Source organism: Pantherophis guttatus, chromosome 2 (genome assembly GCF_059756535.1).
Source record: "Pantherophis guttatus breed Tessera chromosome 2, ASM5975653v1, whole genome shotgun sequence".
In the NCBI taxonomy this organism is placed as follows: domain Eukaryota; kingdom Metazoa; phylum Chordata; class Lepidosauria; order Squamata; family Colubridae; genus Pantherophis; species Pantherophis guttatus.
In genome coordinates this window covers 170584558-170611494 of record NC_142064.1, presented here as the reverse complement: position 1 = coordinate 170611494, position 26937 = coordinate 170584558, and the positions used below count along the sequence as shown (strand labels likewise).

Here is a 26937-nt window from a genome sequence, read left to right as displayed (position 1 = left end):
AAATTATACTGAAGGTTTTACTATGGCATTGAATTTGAAAGAACACATTCAGAATTTTATAGCACTGAAGCTCAGAAGACATTCTGTTATCACCATGCAATAGTGTATAACGGCTCAGTTATTCAAGCTGCCAAATTTAACCAGAAAACCACATATTGTGACTTGCACCACTGCTTCCCTAAAATCATATTTGAATGCACAGGAAGTCTCAATTGATCCATGAGTAAACCTTTATAAAAAAATTTTATTTCTAATATGTAGTTATTTCATTCGATAATCTATAAGGATTATAGTATGGTTTATTTATTTTTCCAAGGACTTTATTTGGTTAATTAGGGAACAATCCTATCACATGCTAGATAACAGGGCTGTTAACTGAAGTGTATTGATCTTGTTTTGGGGATATGTTTTACCTTTTCTGTTAATTGGCACAAAATGATTAAATGTAACTATGATATAGGAGATGACCAGGCTGAGCCCGAGGGAGGGGTCAAACATATCATATGACACTCCCTCAAAAGAGCTAAGTCCAGCCGACCTTGAATGCCTTTCTTATCTCCCGCTCATTTCCCTTGACCGCTAGTTGGTCAAATTCTTGTAGAGAATGTGCAATAAATATACTCATTTGAATTGCCTGAATCTCTGGTTTTCCCTGGCGCTTGACATATGATTATCAATAAATTTTGTTTTTTCCTATGTTTTTTCCAGCTGAGCTGTAATTTATATCAATAAATATATATTAAATAAATAAATATAAATTACAGCTCAACTGGAAAAAACACAGGTTTAATGAAAGTTTAGACTGCTGAGTGAAAAACATGTTTTTGAGTGAACAATATGCTCCAGCAGTCTCCCCCCCACCCCATCCTTTGGTTGTTGTTCCTCAAAATTTTTGAGCTAACTCCTAGTTTATGTTATATAAAATCATTAAACACATGGTTTAGATTTCTCAGAAGCCATGTCTGAATTCCTAAAGCTATTGTGCAGAATGAAATGAATTTCCGTTGCCTTGAACATTGTCTTTATTTAGGAGGAGAACATGTTGTCCAGCTCATCCGCCCTTTTGTGTTTATGAAGAAGTAGATAACATAATACTTTTGTGAAAGTTACAAACTCTAAATGTGCCATTAGAGCAAAGGAGTTCGAGCACCAGCTGAGGCCCTGCAGTAAATTCAAGGAAAGATGCACGGTAGCACAGAAACACTTGACATACCTAGACTTCTGACAACCAATTGTCCAAGCAATTCAAGTATGTCTTAAATTCAGCTTGGAATATTTAAGACCATTTCTATATATGTTACTTTCTTAATAGGAGCATTTGAAGCTGAACTGCCTCTGCAAGCAACACATCCTTTGTCTTTCTTTCTTAACTTGTCCAGAACTAACTTCTACTGTTTCTTCAGGCAGAGAAAGACTGTTAAAATGTTAACCAGTGAATGGTGGAAGATTCATAACGGTCAAAAGTATTTTTCTTCACACTTCATACAGTTAAATTATCAGAAGTTATAATGGCTAAAGCACTTTTTATACTGTGATAATTATGAAATATTGCTTAACATCAATTGTAAAGTTGTATAATTGGGAAAGATTGATGCTTGTGGTCTTTCTCTAGGACAAGAATGGATATCCCAGAATCCTCTGCTTCTCTAAAAGGGCTTTCTTTCATAACTCCTTCCCTCCCTACCCCACCCCCCATGTCTGTCTATCTCTTCTTACCTTAGTGGTTAAAAACTGGTAGCATGATTTTGTGCCGTTTGAAACCTCAAAAAATGTCAGTGTAAGTCCCTGGATACAGTTAACATAATTTCCAAAACAATTTTTTAAAAATCCAGAAAGTACCCACAAAAATAAATAAAAATCCATGAATGTCCTAGAAATGATGTCCCCATTCACTTTGTGTCATCATTCTATATGCTAAATTCACATAAAAAAATGATAGGTATAAGCCTTTTGGCCAATGCTACTGTGGACTGGAGAGCTTTTAGTCAGCCTGAGTATCAAGATAATCCAGTTTCCATGGGCATGATTAAACTGAGGAATTAATTACCCAATTCTCTAGCAGTGGCCATCAGATTAGAAGACATTAAAAAGAGATATGAACAAATATTGAGATTATTCCTATCTATTATCCTGGTATCCAAGGAAACATGCCTCCAAACATCAGTTCCTAAGATACCTGATTGGGAAGGAAGCAGGAGAAAGTGACTGAGCTCATGTTCTCCTAATGGATTTTCCAGTAGGGAATTCCACTAGACAGCATTGGGGTTGAATGATGGCACGATCTGATCTACCATGGATGTTTATGTTTTTGAGAGTACTTTGGTTCAATGTTCAAGCCTATCATTTCTGGTCATTTGTGAATTGAGATTTGTCCTCTAAGATAGTCATAGTCACATCCTGGTGCCAACTCCTTAACATTTCCTTAACTGACATTTCCTGAGCCCAGATACTTATTTAGCTACCCTGTGTGCAGTATAACGTTGCCCCGAGTAGAGAGTGTGTAGAACAGAATTTTGATTTTCAGCATGTAATGGAGAAATGTATGAGAAAGTCTGCTGTATGTGTGTTGATTTAGAGAAAGTGTGTGGTAAAATAATAATAATAATTTTAGGTGAACAAGGAATTTAAAGTTGACTGCTGAATGTGATAATACTGGTTTCATAGTTTTTATCCATTTTGGTGAAAAACAATGCAAAAGACCTCTTGATTAAAACAAGAGGTCTTTTGCATTGTTTTATTAAAACAAATACTTTCAATCTGAGCAATTTTCTTTAGCAAAATTGTTTACTGGGTGAGCCAGTCCTGGATATTCCCATATTTTGATCTGGAATGAAGCCATGGCTTTAGATTTAAAATGTACTGTAAAATATTATTTTTCCTCTATTGGAAATTGTGTAGCTTAAAGGTTTTCTAATGTAGTTACCTGAATACATACTTGTCTATTTCTAAACAGACTATTCCTGTTTGAATAACTTACTGGGTGCTTTTTCCCTCTGGGAGCCTGTTCTTGCCTAACAGAAGGAAAACAGAACTTGGTCACTCCTCTTCTGGTCTTTTGGCTTCCCCAGAGTCCTCTGTGCTGGACAGAATCTGTCCCATATTAGACCCCTATCTTCAGCATTCTTCTATGGGTTGTTTCATGCTCCACTTTTGAGAAAGTTGCCTAACTCAGCCTCTCCTCAAACCTGCACCTTTTCAGGAGTATATCTCTTTTTTGTTGATCTCAGGTTACCAGCCAATACTGCTATTAATTAAAACCAGTAACATCTCTTCAACTACCAATACTAACTAGAGTCATCTTAGCTTGCCAGCTATTACACTTTCTCTATCAACATTTTCCTTCTTCTCCCCAAAGTTCTCTCCTGGTTTTTAAGACTGTATGTTTCTTAACTTTTACTTATCAACTATTAGAGCAAAATGTATGTTTGGCCCAAAGGTACTTTTTCTCAGGAGGCAACTGGACTTTCTGTTTTTCTTTGAAGACGTTTCGCTTCTCACCCAAGAAGCTTCTTCAGTTCTTGAAAAAGCATCTTTGGGACAACCATGATCTGGATGACTGAGAATCTCCATAGACAATGTATGTGTGGGTTTTTATGCAGATTCACAAAGAGGCATGGCTTTCTATAGCCTATCCTGTAGTATATAATGTGAGTAAAGAAAACTTGAGAATAGTTCTCATCTGGTACCCTTTCTATGATGCGCCAAGATGTCCTCTGATTGTCCCAATCATTCCCAAATATGAGAGCCATGCAGATAAATTTTATGTTTATTATTTTTTAAGGGACGCTAAAGGGACCCTACACTCATATATCAGGTGGCCAAATATTTTCACCAAGTTACACTACTGTGCAAATTTTTTAATTAAATACACTATTTTATTGCCCTATCATTATTTTAATAACTAGCTGCTGTATTAAGCTATCACTCTTTCTACTGTACTCTTTTACTGTCAAGACTGGTCAAAGACCTCAATAAAGCTTTTTGAATTAAACAAACGAACAAATAAACCTACCTCCAAAACAAAAGATTATACCAAAGATGTTTTGCTAAAAAACAACAACCAGCTATCGAAACTGGGAGTTGGTACTATTGACAGGGTAAGGGACTCAGAATTTGATCTGTCTAAAATTAGAATAATTCTTCAAAAACTGAACATATACGCTTTGGAGGGAGAAGCCAGCAAATTAAAAATCATATCCAACTGGAAACTATGGAGAAAAACATTCCAGCTAATTTTTTTCCAATACTTCCCTATGGGAGTGGCAGTAAGACTAAAGCTCAGAATACCATTAACTCCTCCAAGTATAAATATTCCTCCCTGATCCCTCTTAATCACAAAGGGCTGGAAAGAATTCTGGAAATCATGCTCTGCATAAGTTTCTTAATTAAGGGATTGTTGTAATTACGTAAATAAATTGCAATTAAGATGCCATTGCATCTGTACTATATATGTAAAATGAAGAAATGTTCCAAGCTATGAAAATGACTCATTCATTGAATGAAGCATTGCCTAGAATTTTCAACATTGTGTCATCTTATATTTATAACCCCATTATGAATAGGAAAGACAATAATGAGTATTTAAATAAAAAAAATAGGCAAATATGAATCACTTTTTTCAGAAACAGAAGCTCGTGTGAATAGAAAGGAGATTTTTTTCATGAAATTTCAGATTTTTAGCCTGAGAACCAGGTGGGAATTGCCTGATTAACCACTCTCTTACCATCAGTTAAGAAGTAATAAGTAGAACTAGCAGAAAAACAGCTTAAAGGGACATTGGATCTGCCATTTCATAGTTGCATCCTGATTATAGCTTTGATCAACAGTCATTCATTGAAAAACCCCATTTTGATATTTTAAAATTCAATATAATTATGGACAATATTGGAAGAGGAGTTAGAGAAGGAGAACCAATAATATTGTTGCTGTCACCTGCTCCATAGAAAAAGAGAATGTGACCTATTTGCTAAAAGCAGAATTGGGAAAAATATGCAGTTAAAAATATGTCAGGCATATACTTCATCACAAATTCACCACTGAGTTTCTTCTCAGCAAATTTATTTTGCTGAGTATAGCAAATAGTTTGGGAAAAAATCAGATTGATTCATGTATTTTCAGAACAAATTATGAGCAGCATCTCTCCTAGTCTTTTTTTTTTGTTGTTAATATATTTCTCTTGAATAAATTGAGACATCTGGTACCTGGCAAACTGAAATTTTAAGCAAACCATAGAGTATTTGATTGCTTTGAGACACCCTACCCAGTGAATGTATGTGAAAGGCATATTTAGGCTCATTAATAATGAAACAAGTCAATGCTCAGAGATTTCAGAAGGCATTAAGGTTACAAAGAGCATATCAGAAGAAGATGCAATGAGTTTATTACATTAATTATGGTAGCCTAATTTAAGAATCAAAGTTTCTCTGCAATTCAAAATTAACATCTGCATTATATTCAGATAATAGGCAGGTGGGGTTTTGTATGTGTGTGTCTTTGATTCAGTGTTGGATTGTCTCAAGAAGTCTCTAGTTTTCTTGGCAAGATTTTGGAAGTAACTTTGCCATTGTTTCCTTCCTGGGGCTGAGAGAGAGGAGAGAGAGACTGGCCCCAGATTACATAGCTGCCTTTGCCTAAAATAAAACCAATTTCTAGCATACTGCCTGACATTGACATACAAAACAGAATATATTTATAAAGTTGGGATCAGTGTAAAGTAATACTCCCCTTTTAAGCAGAAAAATGGATCCATTTTATTATTTATAAATAAATGGATTTATTTATATACATGGAATGATGGCTTTTTATACAAAGAAAATCTCTCTCTCTCTCTCATCATTACTTTGCCCAAATAAGATGCTTCACACTATGGAGGTGATACTGTTTGTTGAGGAGATGATGCAATTCTGCATGAAAAGGTACTTTGTGTCATCTCAAGACTTCACACAGCAGTTCTATAGCCAAGAGTGACACTCTGCATGCATAAAAGTGTCTAATCTGGAATGGAAATAGGCACAGATATTTTACCTGCTAGAAATGCTAAAGACCCTAAAGCAACATAAAAGAAATACAATACAGTGTAACGTTGTTTGACAAGCATATTCAAAGGGATGCTTTAAATGAAACATCATCAAGGTGAAACAGTCCTTCAAAGTTTGCATTGTGAATAAGTTTGCCTGTGAAGGGTGTGTAATGTTCAAAAAATATGGTGCCAAATTATAAAAAGGAACAGTGGGGAAGCCAAATTCACTTAACTACTGTGTTACTAACTTAACAACTACAGTGATTAATTTAACAACTATGGCAAGAAATGGGGCAAAACTTACTTAACATCTCCTTTGTTTAGCAACATAATTTTTGGGCTCAATTGTGGTCATAAATTGAGGATTACCTCTATCTCTTTCCCCAGCACCAGCACTCAGACCTCCAGTGATGAGTCTTAGAAGTATAGTAGTATATTTTATAAATACAGAATGCACTAATACGATTTTCTTAGCTAAGTATAAATATGCAATATTTATGCATACCATGCACACAAACATTTATTTAAAATTGCTTGATAATACATACATATGGAATTGGGTGAATTTTCAATTTGAAATTATGATAAGCACCTTATTTTAAAAAAATAGCTGAGAATGGCAAAAGGAGGTAGACCTATAGTACCTACCAATCTGTAGATTGATCAGTTTAAACTCTGTAAGTTATGACATTGCAGATTCCAAAAATGGAACTCCTTTATTTATTTCTAATCTTCCAAGTTACATTCTTTTGCTAAATAGGTAAGATTTTAAATAAAGCAATAAAAGTATCTGTAAAATCACCCAAACAATTTCCATTCCCAAGATCTACGGATGGATTTTTATTTTGTTGTAATGAGAAGCCAAACTTCTTCCAATGAAAAGGCAACTTGTTAGCAGCAACAGTTTTTATTGGAAAAATAGAGTGAGCTGATGCTTAATATTAACTGCCAAATGGAGCAAACTTGTGGAGATAGCATGTGAATTTATTTCTACCATGAAATTGGAAATATTATTTTTTCCATGATTCTTACAACATTCTTCTGAAACTTTAGTCCATTCTTCAGTAATTGTACATACAAAGGCAATTATTGCTAATAGTGCATTTTCTAAATAAACAGCTTGTCGAGTATCAGGTACTTTACTGTAAGGCCATAGCCCTCAAAGCAGTTTGTTATTATTGCCTTTTTGTTCTGAACAAAGAAATCTCTTAAACCAGATTGTATTACAGCTGTGTATTTAGACAAACTCTCTGATACTTACAAAAGATTCTATTTTATACTGGAAGAATAAAACATACAGGAAAAAATCAAAATAATCTTTTCCATATATCCTGAAGATATATAGAAACATGAGAATTTTCTAAATATTATTAATGCAATATAGAATGTTAAACCCATGTGTAAACTGCTTGTGTGAACACATTTTATAGAGAAGAATCTCCTATTTGAAGGCCAAATCTGGTTTAAAAGACAACAAAAAGGGAAAGTAGCAGCTAAAATCATCAGCACCTAATACTCCTTCATTATACAGGCTCCTTCATTATGGTGATATATATATTTCCATTTATCTCTATATTTACAATGTATAAATATAAATTTCCATGTGCAAATGCTATGCATGTTTGTTTTCCATTTGGACAGGAAATAAGTGACCATTCTAATTTATAACCCCTAATGTATAGTTTGTGAGGGTTTTATGGTCATATTTCAACTATTGGGAAAAGATATTATAATATATGAACATTTTAAGCATTAGATCAAATGTATCTTGTAGATTTAAGAAAAATACCATTCTAAAGAATTAGATGGTGTCCTAGAATTTCAGCTCAGTTTTCAAAATACTGAAATATCTTTAATTTTAAAAAAGAAAAGCAAGCAGAACATTTTTAAAGTAACTAATTGTGATTAAAAGAAGGGAAGCATTTTATGCAAGAATTCTGTATTTTAAAAAATGATCAATTTCCATAAAGCCAATTCTCATAAAGGGAAAAACAAACTCCACAGTATTTCTGTTGAAAGCCCCCTTTCCTTAGTTTTGAAAATAAACATTTTAGAAAAGCAGACTTGCTATAAATATGTACAATAAATTAATCTTAAGAAAATAAAATCTTTATAAAATTTTTATAATAATTTCCTGAGCAAATATGTACATCATAAAATCAACTGCCAATACAGATCCGGTATGGATTATTTCTAAAAACTTCACCCTAATTCGCCGTAGTCTACTTTCTGATGAAGTGACCGTTGAAATCCAGTATCAGTTACCAATTCCTAGTAAAGTTGTCATCTTTCATAGCTTTTACAAGCCAGTCTCTTTCTTTCTCTTCATCATAATCAGAATCACTCATATCACTAGAATCCGCAGCTAAGAGACGGGAATAATTAATCCTTTTCTGTCGTGGTAATTTAGATTGAACAACCAAGAATAAAACTAGCCATAATATTAAGGTAATGGAACATGCTCTGTAGAGCATTGCTAAACCAAAGCTGTTCACAACAAACCCTCCTGCAAAACTGCCTAAACTGGCTCCACATCCATGAGAGAGGCCTTGAAGGACCAAGTGCAGAGACCTTTCTGTGCCAGGAGTGGCAACGTCGTCTGTCAGCATGTTCACTGCCCACCATAACGCACCATTGCTGAAGGCGCAGAAAACCTGGATTGGCAGCACAGCCCAGGAATTCCAGAGGAAAGAATAGTAGAGCAGTTGTGCTGCCAGGCAACTTAATCCCAAGGCAACTGTGCCACCAACAGAGAGAGCCTTCAGCAGTTTGCTTTTGAAGATATAGAGCAGGATTTCAGCAATTAGTCCAATAGTCACCGAGAGGCCCATGAATAATTCATGACTGCCTTGGTCTTGCATTTGCCAGAAAAGAAAGTTCTGCACAGTTGACCCAATAGCTCCTGTGAGGAAGATAGTGACAGCACACAGGATGGTTCGACCGTCACTCCCAATGAGGTTCAAAGCTTTAGCTGTTTTATTGACATGTTCATTTTTTTCTGACACATAGATGGGAAAGAAGGTACTGACAAGTAACGTCAGTGTCATGAACAAGGCATAACCATAGAAATGCACTGCAAAACGTGGAATATTATTACTCAAAAAGCAACTCAGTTGGTCCACAAATATTGCGGTGCTACAGACACCCAGAGATGCTCCTAAGTAGCTCCAGATCCAAAGGTTCTCATATCTGTCAGCAGCATCCACAAAGTCAAGGTATTCATAGAGACTGTCATCAACCATCCACTCAAGAGGTCCGGCCAGCAGCTCCCAAAGGACAACAGCACCTAACACCATAAGGAAGACCTGATGCTCACTGTCCAAGAAGTCAGTACCCTGAAGTAACGGAGAACTTACATCTTGTGCTCTTTCCCTGCGCCCTGATACATTTTTCAGTACATAAGGTACCTCTGTAACAGGTAATTGGATTGTGTAAAGTATGAAGTTACTATTTCTTCTTGAGTCATTTTTGTCAGCATTTTCTTTGTTAGTCACGATGCCAGCAGTTCCTTTCAAAGGCACATTCACAGTAGTTTTTTCCAAATTTTGTTCTGCTGGAACAATAGCTTCCCCAGAAATACCAGATGACACACTAGAAGAAGCATCTATGAATTGCTGTGGCTTTATATTAACCTCATTACCACCTTGTTTTATTATAGGAGTTTTTATACTTTTTATTTTGAATGAGGTATACATTACTGTTGGTTTTCTCGTAGACTCTTGTTCCTTTGAGATCATTCCAAGTGATTCTGTAGACCATATTTTGTTATTGGCAAAAGAGTTACCATTCATTGCACTCAGATGGTTCATATTTATATCAGGCACTTGCGTTGTAGTCAGTTGTTTAGTGGGATGCTGGCTCATGTTGCAATATTTATAGATAATATCTTTGCTCACTGGTGGGATGAGTGTAAGTAGCAAACCTGTTCCAACTGAGCAAAATAATGATCCACTAATAAATACTTTCCTTTTATTGTGGGTTTTTGATAGGTAAGAACATAGTGGGGCCCAAAGAGAAGTGATTAAATGTTTGAGTCCTATTATAATCCCTACTAGAGGTGCAGTCAGACCAAGCTGCCGAAAGTAGAGAGTTAAAAATGGGATTGCACAAGCATTTCCTGCACCATAAAGAAAATGGAAAAGACTAGCAAGAGTAAGTGCTTTGTTTACATCCCATTGGTTATTTGTACTCATGGCTTCAGAAGCAGTCTGTGTTCCCACCTTTGCCCTGCAAATTAACAAAGCAAAGACAGATTTATCAGTACACCATAAAATAGGACAAATATGTTGAAGTTTCTTAATTTGGTATGACTGCAAATCACTAATCAAACCTGTAGTGCAACTATACATACAATAGCAATAACGTCATAACTGGTTTGTCACAGAAAAACATTGTTTATAAGATATATTTTTAAGGAATTCATAAAAAGAAAAACCTAAGTTCTGAATCAAGAAAATACCTTTTTTAATGTGTTGATTATCTTAAACTATAATCCTCTATACACTTACCAGACCCATTTAATTTATTGATGCTTATTTCAGAGTACTGTAGATAAGCAGAATTACATGTCTCAATTTGATTAGGATTACATTTATCCTAAGCCTTTTTCAAAGTAAAATAAATGACATTTCTTTCTTAGATAAGATTATATAATATAAAATGTTAACTAATTTTTAAAATTCAAAGGGATTCTTACATATAGGATTGCAACAAAATCCTTTTTAAAAAATAACAAAAAAAGCTAAAGGCCCAAAACAGTGTGTGTGTGTGTGTGTGTGTAAATTTAAAATATAATATTATGATGTATGAAAGAGTGGCATCAGTCACCAATAGTATTGTTAAAGAAATGATTCAGAATGTGAAAACTAAACAATATTCCAAAAATTTTAATATACGTGCCATAAAGCAAAAATTATTTTTAGAGGAAAAATGTTACCATTTATGCTGGAAAGTGTTGTTAATCCAAGTATTGGGATCCAGTGCAATTAATGAGAAACATTGTATTTGCTATATATAGTATATAAATTCATATCATGGAGTACTGAACATATACAATAGCACTTTTTTGATAGACACATTTTAAAATAATTTTAAGAATTGAGTTGCTGAATTTATCTATTTCATTAAATGAGATATATTTTAGAAGCTAGGACTGGAGAAAGAGACAAAAATAAAACACTTCGGACTAGCTTGTATTATTATGGAAACCAAAAAAAAGCAATAATTAGAGATAACATTATTAAACACATATTTCAAATTTTTGATTAGCATTAGCTTTAGCATTAGCACAGAATTAGGATTCTAGAATCAAATCAAATATAAATAACACCAAATTCCCATATCAATCAGTAAATTGAATAAGAAATAGGAAATTGAACTGTAATATTAAAATTAGTTTTACAAAATGTTTTGAAAGTGAATTTGTAATACACAAATCAGTTGACTTGAGTGTGAAACAGCTGTTTTCTTTCCAAATTGGCTGTATCCATCATTTTGGAAAATTTTAGTACAAAACAAAATATTTTAAGCTCAAAAGTATTTTTTCCAGTTCAAAACATTACCATGATCCTGTTGTTGCATTTCAAATTCAAAGGTCCAAATCTGAAAGTTTTTCCACTACCTTTAAAAAATAAGCTTCCTTGCTGGGGACAGATGGGCCTGATGGTAACCTTAAGAATGAAGCATTTTACAATGTCTAGTGGGATAGAAAGAGAAGATGCTGGTTGAGACCTTATACTGTAAATCCATGATAAAAAGTGTAAGATGCCTGTCGATCCTATGTGAATGGAAATAAATTCAGAGTTTTGTAAAAATCTGTTTTTAAAAAGCATTACTATTTACAGCATTATCCTGCATCTGCTACAATACTTCTTTAATGCCCTGCCTTAGAAAATGGTATAATAAAAATGCCAGAAGTCCTTCTTAAAAGACTCCTTCAAACAACAAACATGAAGATGTAATTCCTGTTTCAAAACTAAATGGAGCTGGGTGAGTGCAGAGTCAATTGCATTGTAGTGTGCTGGAAATCTTATATAATTTTACCCCAACTAGAGAACAGGTAATATCAGAAGCTTCTATTCACACAGGATCACATGAATCAGAACAGAAAAATGACATGTTTCCTTTGTAGAGGAAAACAATAAAAGTCTTTGTCTAGTAACAAATATTGAACTGTATTGGTAACTGTAAAGAAAACATAGTGAGAGCTGTAAGGTAGGTGTAACAAAACCACTCTTCAAGTAGGAAAGAGCAGACGATATGAACAACTTTGTTTTCAGAAACTATATTTACATCTATAGGAGAATTGTGGAACAGTTAAGTGTTCATAGGCACAACTTTTCTTTGTGGTTTCATGTGATGTACTTATTAGAAATTGTTTGTATTTTGTGAGTGTCTCATCAAAAGCTTTTGAATAAACGTAGCAATAATCATGGGATGAAAGAAACTGCCTGCTTATAAACTAGTTATAAACAGAAAGTAAAAATAGGACTGCAGTACATGGATAAGGAAGTAAAAAGTGCAACTGAAATGAGTGTTTTACAAATACTGATAATTAGGAGGAAACAGTAAGCTGGCCATATTTGCAGAGAAAATTGAACCAAACACAATTGAGAAGAGTTCCAGAAGACTGTCTTCAAATTGTTTGAATAACCAATCAAACATCATTCAATGTAACTATGTAGAAAATAATGCTCAGAAAGCTGAACAAGGATATGATTTTATCTCCTCCTCTAAGAACACCAGGACTAGGGTCATCCAATAAACCTGATTAGAAGGAGACTTAAAACAAGTAGAAGAAAGCACTTCTGCTGTGCATCATAATGTCTGTAATTCATTAGTGCAGAATATGACAACAGTCACTAATTTGGATTGATTTAAAGATTGAAAAAAAATCACTGAGAACTGGTCTTACAAGTTATCTGTCTTGAAGATAAAATGTTGTCTATAGATTAATTATAGTAAGTCTCCAAATATCAGTTATGGGATAACAATTGGGGGAGTGGGTCTGTCTTTATCTTTTATTTATGGACTGCCAGATGGCTATTGCTTTAAGAAAATGTTGGATTAAGTTGGGATCTATGATCTTATAAATATAAGAACTAAAAGTAGCATAGCTGGGCTGCAAAAGTCCAGAAGACCAGTGCTAATGTTTTCTGTAGCCACCTTCCAGCATCCTCTGGATTTTTGCAGTGCAGGTAAATAGATGGATGGACTTATTTTTCAGTGTTTATATCTGCCCACTTGCCAGGTGACTTTGAGCAACTAACAAAGATTAAAAACATAAAGGAAAAAGGTAACATAATAAAGATAATAAAACATGCTGTATGAGTGCCAGATAGATAACAACTCATAATAATTGCCACACACTCATATACCATCCTCGATCAGCCTGTTGAGGAGCAAGTAGATCTTGTTAAAGGTGACCATGTTGTAGCCAACCAAATTGGGGGGGGGGGCAGGGGGGTGCTCCATAAGTCAAATGTTGTGGCAGAGAAAACAGGCCTCTTGGGTCACATCAGATGACATCATCTAAGGATGTCCAGGATCTGGAGGATGTCAACCCTGCTGGAATTTACAGAATGAGATTGATAATCCGGCAAATAACCAGATTCCTATTGTAGCTCCAGTTGGGCCATTATACATAAAAACCATAGCCTCCACTCATTTTATGAAGGCAGCATTAGCGCCTACGTAAAATTTAACTGTGTGTCACTTTTGGTACACATACACACACAAACACATATAGATATATATATATACACACAAAAAGGATATTTGAGAGAATGATATGTTTAAAGGGAGGGGCATTCTGTTAGAAAGCCTTGTCTATCCAACCATTTAAAACAGTCCTTGCTGTATATTAACAACCATCTATTCTATTCTAATGGCAATAATATTGCCTTTCGTCTTTTTAGGAAAAAAATTAAATGGCTTTGAGAATCTCTGCGATAGGACGATTGCATATCTGGATAACAGTCCGCCCATTTTCTCCTTGTTTGTGCAAATCGAGGCCGTGGAATACTGATTGTTGATGCCAGTTCTGGTCATTCGTGGCCCATGAGACCCTTTATTATGCCCGTGAGTGAAGGAGCCCCCTTGGAAACCTGGCCCTCCACCCGGTTCAGCACCAGCCGCAACGGCAGCCTCGTCCCACGCGGGCGGCGGCCCCTTCCCCCACCCCCACGCGCCTCATCTCCTTGCTCGCGGGGGACTCCCCTCCTCGGCCCCGCACCTTGGAGACGTTGCCATGGCAACTTCTGCGGCCGCCCGCCTGCCTCTCCGGCGCTGAACTCCAGCAGCCGACACGGGGCCTCCCCTACCTGAAAGCAACGGGCAATCGGCTTCTTCCGCTACTCTAGGCGGCCTGCGGTCCCGAGCGCGCTGACTGCGCATGCGCCGGTGTACCTGTCAGAGCGGTGTACACCTGCTGCCTCTGCCCAGCTGCTGGAACGCTCCCTCATCCTCCGTCGGAAGGGGGAGGGACCAACCGTTGCTAGGAGACGAGGAATCATTCTGGGAAGTACGAAAAGGCGCCCGGCCACGTTGTCCGCCTTCCTTCGCCGCTCAGGCGCCGGAGACCCAGCTTTGCCTTCCTTCCGCCTGTCGCTTTTTCTTCCCCTTTGCAAAGTCTTCCCTCCGATGGTCGCGTAGTTGTTCTCGGGGTTTGAAATATAGTATACTTTACGGGGCTCACTCCAAAAGTAAGCGCCCTTTGCTCTTAAAGAACTTCAAATTCTTGCTCGTTGGGAATACAAATTGGAAAGAAAAAGACTTGAAATGGGCAGAGAAGCGAAAATCTTCAGTTTGTTTTTGCTTCCATTTCCTATAAGGTAAAACTTGCTTTATCCTGTAATACATTACCTCTACTAATTTTCTCTTATCCTGTAATATGTTTTCACCTCCTAATATTCACGTACTTTTATCCTGTGTCACAGTGCTTTTTCTAACGTTTACCGTTATTGTGCAACTGTATTGCCCCTTCTAAGGATTTGTTTTACTAAACATGTATCTTGCAATTCGGCTATCCTGCAACCATGATCAATTTTTCTCAGAGCAGTTAACTTACATGTAACTGTCATTCAAATCAGTAAAAATGTAAATGAGCATGGATAACAAGCAACAAAGTAGGACAAAGGTTTTACTGTGAAACTTAAAGTTTCAAAATCTTAGAACAACAGTAACAAAACATGGCACCATAATGACGAGCCCTTGCCAAGTTTCCCAAGGATATCATATCCCAGCTCAAATGGAGCCGATCAAGTACAATATTAGGCTCATTATACTGTCACAACCAGCCAGCTGTGAATATATAAGTTGAAATTAAACATAATTGATAGGGATTATTACCATTTTAAAACGGATTTAAAAGCTCATCTTCTAAAATCACAGTTCCTATTTTAGAATGAAAATGTCTTGCAATCTTGTCAACATTCCAAGGTCCCAAATATTTTTGATGGAAGCGATATGTTTATTCACTAGTGCAGTTTACTTTTATTTTGAATTGATGTAACTACTGAATTCTTTAGAGAAAAAAATCCCACAAAACTATATTTCATTGCATAATAAAGTGAAAAAATATTAGCTTTGCTAAAGATTCTGCTACTTTGTCTTAAATGAAGGATTTATCCATGTGATCCTTCCTTCCTTTCCTTCCTCCCCTCCCTCCCTCCCTCCCTCCCTCTACCCAAATTCTAATAACTCTGGGAGCAATATTGGATCCTTATATCTCAATTCACTGGTAGTTATATTTATATACTGCAATAATTTATAACCTCCAATTGTCTAAGGAAGAAAAATGACAGGAAAAACATAGTGTTAAACTTTTTAAAAAGTAATTTAATGAAATTAAAGACTGCCACTTTCCAGCAGATGTTATAACTATACAAATAATTTATAATGTATTTACACAATGTACATCTCCATTTAATACAGAAATAACTCAATAGCCAAAACAATCTAATAACTTTTGGGCTGTAAACATTTAGCTGCAGCACCATGTTTAGGAAACCCTTTAATACATGCTTAAAATTCTATCTTTTATTTCTTAAAAATAGATAGATCTTCACAGCAGCTATGAAAATATTAGTTTTATATTATCTGCTTTTCCATCAGCCATTGCTCAACCTAATATATTTGTATTATTGCTCTGTTGAATGTGATCCCTTCCATATTCCAGGTTTTGTCTATTTACAATGATTAAGCAATTGAAAGGAACCCTATGGCCATACCTATCCATTACTTACAAAAACAGAAAGACAAAACTGTATAAAGGCTGCTTTTGAGAACTCTGAACATCATGCTGCATAAAACTTGCAGTCTGTTCCTCTCATGTAAACTATTCATATTATATATAGGGAGAGTGTGCATTAATAGCTAAATCAGGTTTGAATAGTAAGCAACATAAAAAATGTAATAGCAGTGGCTGCAGAAAGCAGATAAACTTTTGTAATATCCCTAAAATGATTATTTTCTCCATTTGTGATATTCATACTTTATTATAATTTTTTGTCATTTCATTTTACCAGTAGTATTATTTCCTAAACTATCCTGAAGACCCAATGAGGGCCAGTAAGCAAAATGAAAAACAGAATATTTTAAGAATACTGTAGGAGGCAGGAACATACTCCTGAACTCTATTCAACTTTGATCATTTAGTCCTCCTGTTCATCATATATAGGAATGATCCCTTCATTTATAATACCTGTGCCTCAGGATAGTCACCTACTGTTGACTTCACAATCAAAGCACTCTTCAGCAACCTGATTCAGGTAGGGTTATCTGCATTTCATAAAATTACAGCACCCAAAATCACTAGGGCAGCAAAATAGTGTTTTATATATTATCACAATTTGTGTAATAGATTTGTATAGTAACAGACCTCAATAAAATCACAAGTAGATGGCAGCAGCCAGCCGAGCCTGGCTGATATTAAGAGCTAAGCAGTTGGCCCTGTCAGTTTTTAGATGAGGGGGTTGTCAGGGAATTCCAGAGTAGATTAAAACTGCAAAGGTGTGGTGGTGCAGGTAAGGCCCTGAAGAAGGCAGTGACAAACTATTTTGTAACATTACCAAGAAAATTGCATGGACTCACTTGGGATGATTCAAGGACATATTTATCACATTTAGACACAGAATGTGACTGGAGAACAAAGGAAAAGAAACTGAAATGAGACTCAGAAAATCACAGGACATAAAACAAGATGAAAACCAAGGGACCCATAGATGTTTACAGAAATGGCTAATTTGTATTACTATGAAAAAGCAAAAAGTTGTGTTTTGATGTTAATGTTTTATTTTACTGCAACAAAGGGAGGCTGAAGTCAATGCTTGTTTTTCTTTTTCCCAGCCCTAGCTTCTCTTCCCCCTTCTCCCCCCGCCCCGCCTTCCTATTTACTTTTGTATTTTGTATCTTATCTTATAACCGAATAAAATGTTTAAAAAACAACAACCAGGGGACCCATGATTAAGTGAGAAACAGGTTTAAGGTAACTCCAGGGCCAGAAAAAAGATGTCAATAAAGTTGGAAAACAATTGGATAGAAGGTCACAAAGATATTATTTTAGGATGAAGTGAGAAAGAGGGATGAATAACAACAGAGCATTCAAGTAACACATTTAGGTTTCTTGCAATATGAGACAATTGGGGTCAAGATGGCCAAAGCAAGCAGAGATACTATGCAAGACTTGCCGAAATAAACATTAGCTTCCTGGAAATGTATTGAATGTACTGAATAGCTCATAGATAAGCAAAAGGTGCCAATCAGAAATAAAGGCAGTCACTATACAATTTACAATTTTTCTTGTTTCCTTGACTACCATTATAGCAATAGCACTTAGACTTATATACTGCTTCACAGTGCTTTACAGCCTTCTCTAAATGGTTTACAGTGTCAGCATATTTTCCCCAACAATCTGGGTCCTCATTTTACCAACCTCGGAAGGATGGAAGGCTGAGTCTACCTTGAGCGGTGAGAATCGAACTGCCAAACTGCAGCCACCTGGCAGGCAACAGAAATAGCCTGCAGTATTGCATTCTGACCACTCCGCCACCATGGCTCTTATATGATAAGAATGCACACATTTGTTTAACAAATGCACACATTTGTTTAACATTCTTCCACTTATTTTCTAATGAAAGAAACATTGCAAATATTGTATTGAATCTAAATTCTTAATTTTGGGACAAAGCTTATCTATCTATGGTTTTTATAGAATAAGTTTATCTTATCTGTGATAAATTTACGACAACACCTACCTCAACTGAGATTTAACTCAGTTAAATCTCTGTAAGGAATTTAATTACATTTACCATACACATGATAAAATGAAAGCCATTCTTTCTTCATCTGCTAAAAAAGAACTGCTATTCAAAGAAAACACAGTATAGTAGCTTAAAGATTTCATACCTTATTTTCTTTTGCATCAGAGCTCATTTTCCTTTATCTCATGCAATGTGGTAGAACACTGGTTAAAGGACAGTGGGGAGTAAAGAGATGCAATAGTGCTATGTCAGTCTGTGGCAGGAAGAGACAAAGGCCAGACTAGTGAAGCCCTTATTCCCCGGTTCTCAAGGAAATGCAGTCAGTCTGGCAAGATTCTTGTAAACAGGTGATCAACAATAAATAAACTGCTTTGGCTTATTTGTGGAGTTGTTCTGGTTCCTTGCGCCTGACATGCTATTACAAAGCTATAAAACATTCCTATATTGGATGGGATATTCAGGCTAAAACCCTGTCTTGTTCTTTTGGCAATACTTGTTTCTTTTCATCTTGACACCTCTCTTTCATTGAAACAATTCCTAATGAAACTCAACAAAAGATTTTGAAAGGTTGGGATTCTCAGCTTCTTTATCGAATAATGCCTGCAAAAGTATTGATGGGTAAGAGTAAAGACTTAGGTAAGTATTTGGCCAGTCCTATATCATTGTCTTCTTCCTCTTGCAAGTTGGTCTGTTTTGTTCTTGATTTTTGCAAACAGTAGCTAGGTTCTAGGCAGGGAAATACTTGAATACTGCAAAAAACAAAAACAAAACCCAATACAGTTTCAATTACTAAATATGTAAGATACAAGCATGGTTCTAATTTCAAAAATCCCTTTGTGAGTGCACATATCATTTAAAAATTGGGGAATGTTGTTTAATTAGCAATCCATGTATTCGAAGTACACAATAATTTATAATTTATAATAATATTTGATGATGAAGTTGAGAAAAAAATTAGATAATGCTTAGCTAGAATAAGTTAGCTACAATTGTTTTCAATTATTTTTTCTAGTGAATTTGGTGTAGGTGTACTTGTCAACACTGACCTGTAGTTATGTAAGATGACTTAAGATGTCTTATACCCATTAATGCAGGTAGGCCTCACCTTCTGATTAAAATTGGGACAGACAATTACGTCACTAAGCGCTGCAGTCACTAAGCAAAATGCCATGTGACCATGCCAGACTTATGACTTCATTTCTGCCTTCAGCATTAAGCATATCACCATGGTTGTTAAGTGAGGCATCTCATGACCATGTCTTGCAATTTCACTTCAACATTCTCTATAATTCTGGCAAATCATGTGACTGAGACACTGTAACAGACACAATTGTGCACCAATGGTGAAGTGCCGAAGTGCCAATTGCATGGCCATGGGATGCTGTGATGGGCATAAGTGTGAGACTTGGATGCAAAGCTGGATTTCTTTCAACTGTTGTAACTTCAAATGCTTGTTAAACAAGGCAGTTGGTAAGTGAGAACTACCTGTCCTTGCAATGGACATAATTTTTGTAATGATCAACAGTCTAGAACAGTGATGGCAAACCTTTTTTCCCTCAGGTGCTGAAAGTGCAGGTGCACGCACAATAGTGCGCACACGTGTGCCCATACCCATAATTCAATGCCCGCCCACATGCCTCACCCCCCTGCGCATGCACGTGCAACCCCCCACCCTCCTCTGTGCATGCACACACGACCCCACCGTGCGCCATTTTGGGCCTAGCAAGCCTCCCTGAAGCCTCCGGAGGCTGGAAACGCTTCGTTTCCAGACTTCCGGTAGGCCCATTTTTTCACCCTCCCCAGGCTCCAGAGGCTTTCTTGGAGCCTGGGGAGGTGAAAACGGCCTCCCCTGCCCCCCCCGAGACAGGAAATGGTCCATTTCCTGAATTCCAGTGGGCCTGGTAGGCCTGTTTTTCGCCCTTCCCAGGTTCCAGAGGTTTTCTTGGAGCCTGAGGAAGCGAAAACTGCCTTCCCTCCCCCCCTGGAGGCCAGAAATAGGCTATTTCCCAACTTCCAGTGCGCCCAGTAGGCCCGTTTTTCGCCCTCCCCATGATCCAGAGGCTTTCTTGGAGTCTGGGGAGGGTGAAAACAGCCCGTTTCCCGACTTCTGGTGGGCCAGTAGGCCCGTTTTTCACCCTCCCCAGGCTTCAGAGGCTTTCTTGGAGCCTGGGGAGGGTGAAAATGGCCTCCCCCCACAGAGGCTGAAAACGCCCTCTCAGAGCCTCCACACAAGCCCTGTACTTACCTGGCATCCAAAACAGGACGCGTGGAGACCCCTGAGAGGGGAGGGGCGGCGTGGGCAGGGCCAGCTGAAAAGGAGCTGAGCTAGGGCAACGGCTCATGTGCCCGCAGATATGGCTCCTTGTGCCACCTGTGACACGCATGCTATAGGTTCGCCATCACGGGCCTAGAATGTCTGATCAGAACAGCTAAGCATACATATCCAAAGTATTTTTAATTACTTTGAAAGTTTACAGTAAATAAGAATGTTTTTAGGGTGATTTGCTGTACATTCTCATACTTCAGAAACTGACCGAGAAGAAACAATAATTATTGCTCATTTAAAAAAGGCTACCTAGTAACATTCTTATAGGCTCGCCTGGAATCCTTGTCAAGGAACACAGTAAAAGATCTTTGTTCTGTACTTCTGAGACTGATGTCGCGCATTCGTATAGTATTTGTCATTAACTGAAAGAAAATGAAAGATGTTCTGATTATAAAAATTGGACTTCAGCCAAACTACTGTATAGCCAAATAAATAAAGATGTGTATTGAATTGCTTTCCATTTTTAAGCATTTTCTCAAAACAGCTAAATAAGTCATGTGTTAGCACCACAGAAAACTGTATGAGTAATGTCTGACATCATAAAATACAGTTTTAGAAAGCTGTTCTTCATTAAAAATAACCTGATGTAACACAGAAAAACTATGATTATTTCCTCAGTTTAAAATAATATTGTCTTGCTCAGGGAATCATTAATGGTTTGGAACTCTAGCATTAAAGGTAGTCCTTGACATATGGCCATAATTGAGCCCAGAAATACCATCTTAAGTCATTTGGATCATAAGTCAAGCCACCCATGTGACCAGAAGTAATTTTTTGTTCCAGTCATTAAGTGAATGCCATGGTTGTTAAGTGAACCTATTCATTTGAAAGGGTGTTAAAACATTGTGAATTGTGGTCATCTGATTGCAGAACATTACAACCAGTCATAAGTTGACTGGTGCGCAACATGCTATCATATGACCACAAGGGAGGGGCAGTGTCATTTATGATGGCCAGGGGTGCCTTACAAATCATAGCATCCATTCTGTGGCAGTCATAACTTTGAATGGTTGTAAAATGATTGATCATTAAGCAAGGACTTTAGACATAAGGTGGTTAACCATTTCTGCAACATCATCATTCCCTAAAAACAGATTTTTTTTAATGTGGCAAAAATACAAGATATTCTGAGGTTTGACTGGAAATAGTCCTTGTTAAAGGTTTAATGAAACTATTTACTTTATATCAATAATATATTAAATAAACAGTTGTTAGCTAATTTTTCTTTTTCATCATTGTCTATATAAGAGCTTCAGCAAAACAGCTTGTTATATTCTCTGAATAATAACATATAACCTGGTAAGATTTTTAAAATCAAAAGCCATACATTGAATACTCTTGGAAGAACTACATTTTATACTATAATATTTAAATTATCTGCTATATATTCTATAGACGATTGTGAGAAGGGAGCAGAGGGCTTTTTTGCTTTAATAATTTTATCGATATAAAACATTTAATAGGCATAAACTTTAACCAGTTGAAGAGAAAGTTTAATTTTTTTAGGAACAGTGAAAAAAGGAAAAAATAAAAGCGCAAATTACCAAACCAACTGAAATTCTATAAACTCTGATCAAGCAACATCTCCTATAGCAAGCAAATACAAACAGCAATTTAGCAATAGACTGCATTTGAAATAGTTTTGCAAATTCCTGATTTGCCAAATTAATCCAGAAACCTCTCCCCTAACGTTTCCCCTAGTACTGATTAGCATTATGGCTTCTATTCCAGAAAAATGATAGTACCACTTACAGAATATGATCGTCCTGAGGTTTTTACGACTTCATCAATATTTACAGTCAAGCACACTAGATCTACAATGGAAAAAAATGAACTAATGAGTACTGACCTTATCCTGACCTTCCCTTCACATGTCTAGCAGTAGTAATAGCCACATCCTAATTTAGTTTATTTGGTTCTACTGTTATATCATTCAAAAGTTAGAATTCTCTGGACAGTATACAGTACTAGTAAATTAAAAACATTTAAAAAAATAAATGATACAGATTGGTCATACAGTAGTAAGATAAAACTAGCAGAAAGAAGAAAAATCAATTCAGTAAATAAAATTATAAAGTGATGCAACATTGCCTTTGGGACTTGAGGCTAAGTGTAAAATGTGTTTATATAGTCCAGTTTATTATCTATAATTCTATGAAGAAAGTGATCATAAATTTCATTACAAATGCAACAGAGAAGCACAGTAAGAAGATAATCCATCTTTGAACAGTTTTTATAGATGTGAGTTTTTATATTCAGTAAGGAAGACACACTGGATTTTTAAAAAATAAAAATGTATAGGAAACATTCTATAGAAATATTTTTCCTGCCTGTTTTGCATGGACTTCATTGACACATATTTATTACTGGATGATACATCTTTACTCTATATCATAATCAACCCAATTCTATCCATTTTTTATTTTTTTAATGAATATGATGGTTCCATCATCCCCTTCCATGATAATATGTAAACAGTTTATTCCTCTGATCAAGATAGTTTTTTTCTGCCCTATTCCTTGGAGACATACTTCTAAACAATCAAGCAAATATGGAAATAATGGGAAAAATACATGTTTTGCATTTCTTCAAAATTGCAAAACTCTCATCTAGAGACCCTACCAACAAATAAAACCACATATATTCTCATCTCGACCCATCATAACTTTTACCTTCAAATTCATGTGAAGGAATGGTTTTTATAACAAGGCCTGTAGATCGCAAAGAAAGTATCTCATCCTTTTCACGGTTACTCAGGAAAACCTAAAGAGAAATGTTTTATTCTGGTAATTGCATTTATGCTTTATAAAATGAATGAGCTATTCAGCCATCGAATAGATAGACACTTTTCCTCTCGTGCTGAATAAGTCTGGGCAGAATGTTTGAAAGCAGTGCTTCACAAAGCACATCAGCACCAAAATAACACTTCTCTTCAAAGCATTAAAGCAGTAGCGTTCTTCACAAGCTCCAGCTGACTGTTTGAAAAACTGTGTCTGGCTACACACGCAACTATGGCCACTTCACTTTGTTGGAGATCTCAGAAGTGTTGCTTCCACATGAACACATACCAGCAGAAAATCGAGCAGCTTTCAAAGGTTTGTGAAAAATGCAGCGCTTTTAATATTTTAAAAAGGTTTCGTTTGTACTAATGTGCTTTGTGAACCGTCTCTTCTGAATGCTTTGCATAACCCTATTTTGATATCTCTCTCAGTTCTTTATAATGTCCTAGTCTATAAGTGAAATTACTCTGCTTTCTTCTTAATGGTTGTCTTTGAAGAACATAAAGCATTTACATTCAGCTAACTTCTAAGTCTAATGTGAGATAAAATAATTAGGTCACCTTGCTTTTTTACATAAATTTGAAACATAACTTTCAATAGTTCCTATTCTGAACTCAAGTTATTGATGTAAGTGAAATATTTTGCTGGAACTTAATTCCAATTCCTAAAAGTCTATATAGTTTCCCACTTTTATCTACGATTTATAACGTGTCTTACCTTTTTATATAATAATGTAAGTTCTGCACCAGGAAATTCTATTGTTGGTTTCTTCTTTGTTGGTAAATTGTCTAGTAGAAAAAGACATAGCTTTCAAGCAATTAAGACACTGATAATTTTCCAGTTAGTTTACAGACTAAATATTGAGACACACAGTGCTCTTCTACTTGAAATTTTTGTTTGTTTGTTCTGAATTTAATGGGCAATTGATGTGAGAGGCGGAGGAATGGCATGTGAACTTTTATCTAAATATTGTTGAGGAGAGGAAAAAGGCCAAAGAGTTGTGCTTCAGATGTAATCAGAGGAGAAAACATTAAATAGGCTCAGCTTGTCTGAGGTTATTTTTAAATATAAAAGACTACAGCATGATCATTAGATTGAGATGAAAGGAACATTGTATTTTAACATATTGGTCGAGGAAGACCGATTACAGGTTTTGAGAATAAAACTGAAAGTGCAATAGGTAGTAAATCTTGAAATGAAATACTGACCTTTGGAAGTGTTGAACTCTTCAAAGTTTATTCTTAACTCAGTGAGGAAAATATCCTCAACTGGGTCCAAGGCAGTATTATTAAAAAAAATCTGAAAGACAAGAGAATCCTTCCTCACTGGGTGAAATGTAATCATTTTTATTTAAACTGATAATAAGTATTTTCATCCTTCAAGACTACTGACCTTCACTGCATAGACTTGGAAGAAAACTGGCTGTAAGCCCAGGCGCACATAATATGCAATCACATCAATAATGAACAATTCAGAGAGTGTGGATTTGCTTGGTGAAGAAAGCTGCATGGAATCAAAAATGATTACATCAGTCTATGCCATTTATATCTGCTATTTCTAGCAACATGCTGGTAAATACAGGAGTATGATTAAGAAAAATATTCTTTAACCGAATCACATAGACTCATCTAAAATACTAGAAAGTAAGATATTTCTTTCTTCCCCTGCCCCCATTATTACACTAACAACGATAACCACACCTTTATGAAATATAAAAGACAGTTAATGGTAGGGCTATGACCCAAACATAGAAAGTGGCCTTTCACCCACATAGGATGAAAGCAGGATTATATGTAACCCTCATGTCAAGTTGGCTATTACAAGCTGAGGATTCTGATTAAGGGATGATGAGAAGCAACTTCATGATGGAAATATTGCTGGTTTCTTCTGCTATCTCAAGAATGGGTCAGAAAATCTCATAGCTATTTCTATACATACAGAAGGAAGGGCTTTTCTCCTACCATGGTGGCCAGCTTTGGAATCGTGTAACAGAGGGAATTAATATTGCTCTCGTACCAAGGATCAGCTCTTCCAAGATAGGCAGCCAACTCACATGGCTCTCCCTGTTTTGGCAGACAAAAGAGAAGCAAGTTTTACTCAATACTGCACAGACAAGATCCAATTGCAAAAAATGGAGGACTTCCTCCTCTTCTACTACTAGTTGTAAGTCACTCACCTCAATAAGGGAAGAGGTTGGTTGCTCTTCAACAAGAGGCACATAATAAAAATGTACTTTTAGCCTTTGTGTAAGAAACACCCGCCTGCTTTCTCGCTTCCTGGACATGGGGAAAAATAAGGTCTGATGAGGCTTCTTCAGTAACAACTGATCTCTCCCTCTCTGGAGTCCTTGGCACGCACACTCTGAGCTGGTATAAATGGCATAGACTGATGTAATCATTTTTGCCTGCTTGTTACCCAACTATAGAACACAATCAGTGTTAATGAGTGTGAGGTTTTTCTCCCTAGTTATATATAAAAGTTTGTCTGCATTCAAACAACCAAACTTGGACAGCACTAAGGACTCTACAGTTGAACGCTGAGATACATGAAGGTGGTGGTTATATAAATGGCAAACCCCATAGTCACTACCACTGATCCATGTTACCTAGTCAGGTAATGAAATGTTAGCAATCAAACAACCAAGCTCATAGAGCACCAAAGGCTCCTCAATTCAATCCTGAGCTACATTATATCTTTGTGTGTGTGTGTGTGTGTGTTCTGATTAAGAAAATATTGGAAGATGTATTAATGTGCTATAGTACTCTGACAGTACTTAGGTATTTGAAATAGCTAAGCAGGGTCAGACTAAATATTTGAATTGGACACCATCAAGAGAGATCAGGTTGACTAAACTGGGAAGACAGGAAGACAGTATCTTGGAAAAGGGCAAAACAACATGTCTATTAAGTTATCAAGTGTTGAGCATTAACCAAAAGGAGATTTGACTTTATCCTTTTGAGTTATGAAGTTGGTGTATAAGAATCTATATCATTCTCTTAAAAAAGCAAATTCTTTCATTATTTCTCAATTTGTGGCTGCCTCTTTCTTGTGTCTTCCCTACACCTTTTTATAGAATAGTGGGGAGGGGGGGAATCCCAAGCACTGATGTTGCCAAGCCTCATATGACCTTCTACTGCTAGCATAATATTACAATTGATCAACACAAACTACCAGTGGTGAAATCCACTTACCTTCACTACGGGTTCGGGAATGGGAGAGCGCGCACCTCTTCTGAGCATGCGCAGAGGGTCAAAAACGGGACGTAATGACGTCCCAGAGAGTGGGCGGAGCCTCTCTCTACCGGTTCACGTGAGCCAGCTAGATCTGGCTGGATTTCACCACTGCAAACTACATTCTACAGCATGTTAAAAGGTTTCATCCACTACAATGAGATACTGCAATTCCATTGTAAACTTTCTCCCTTTAAGTACTAATCACTTGAGGAATATCATGTCATCAGACTTGTTAGGATGAATTATAATGAATTGTAACAAGTTACATTAACATCCAGCATTAATCTTTCAGAACAAAACATGGGCAATGTGACTTAAT

General features: G+C 36.4%; 2 protein-coding genes across 6 annotated transcripts in view; both read right to left on the bottom strand.

The window, feature by feature from the left end:
• Positions 1-6907: 6907 nt before the first annotated feature.
• MFSD6L (major facilitator superfamily domain containing 6 like) lies at positions 6908-14455 on the bottom strand. 3 transcript variants are annotated; one of them, XM_034407970.3, is made up of 2 exons: positions 14253-14455; positions 6908-10246 (listed from the first exon to the last, which is right to left on the bottom strand). In XM_034407970.3, exons 1-2 carry the CDS (start codon positions 14411-14413, stop codon positions 8281-8283), a joined length of 2127 nt encoding a protein of 708 aa, XP_034263861.2. In that variant the 5' UTR covers positions 14414-14455; the 3' UTR covers positions 6908-8280. The 3 variants fall into 3 exon arrangements, with proteins under 3 accessions (XP_034263861.2, XP_034263868.2, XP_034263872.2); XM_034407977.3 differs by having other exon boundaries at positions 14341-14405; XM_034407981.3 differs by lacking the exon at positions 14253-14455 and adding an exon at positions 11640-11719.
• A 1380-nt stretch (positions 14456-15835) lies between these two features.
• The window catches only part of PIK3R6 (phosphoinositide-3-kinase regulatory subunit 6), a 35921-nt gene continuing 24819 nt past the window's right edge, over positions 15836-26937 (bottom strand). For 2 of the 3 annotated variants that reach the window (XM_034407991.3, XM_087887296.1), the window contains exons 12-20: positions 25562-25661; positions 25347-25448; positions 24778-24888; positions 24594-24684; positions 24103-24173; positions 23278-23368; positions 22358-22419; positions 20855-20967; positions 15836-19028 (exon numbers count right to left, since the gene is read on the bottom strand). In XM_034407991.3, coding sequence (XP_034263882.2) covers positions 18866-19028; positions 20855-20967; positions 22358-22419; positions 23278-23368; positions 24103-24173; positions 24594-24684; positions 24778-24888; positions 25347-25448; positions 25562-25661 — 904 coding nt within the window. In that variant the 3' untranslated portion in view covers positions 15836-18865. The remainder of the gene's footprint in view (positions 19029-20854; positions 20968-22357; positions 22420-23277; positions 23369-24102; positions 24174-24593; positions 24685-24777; positions 24889-25346; positions 25449-25561; positions 25662-26937) is intronic. The other variant, XM_087887297.1, reaches the window with a different exon arrangement.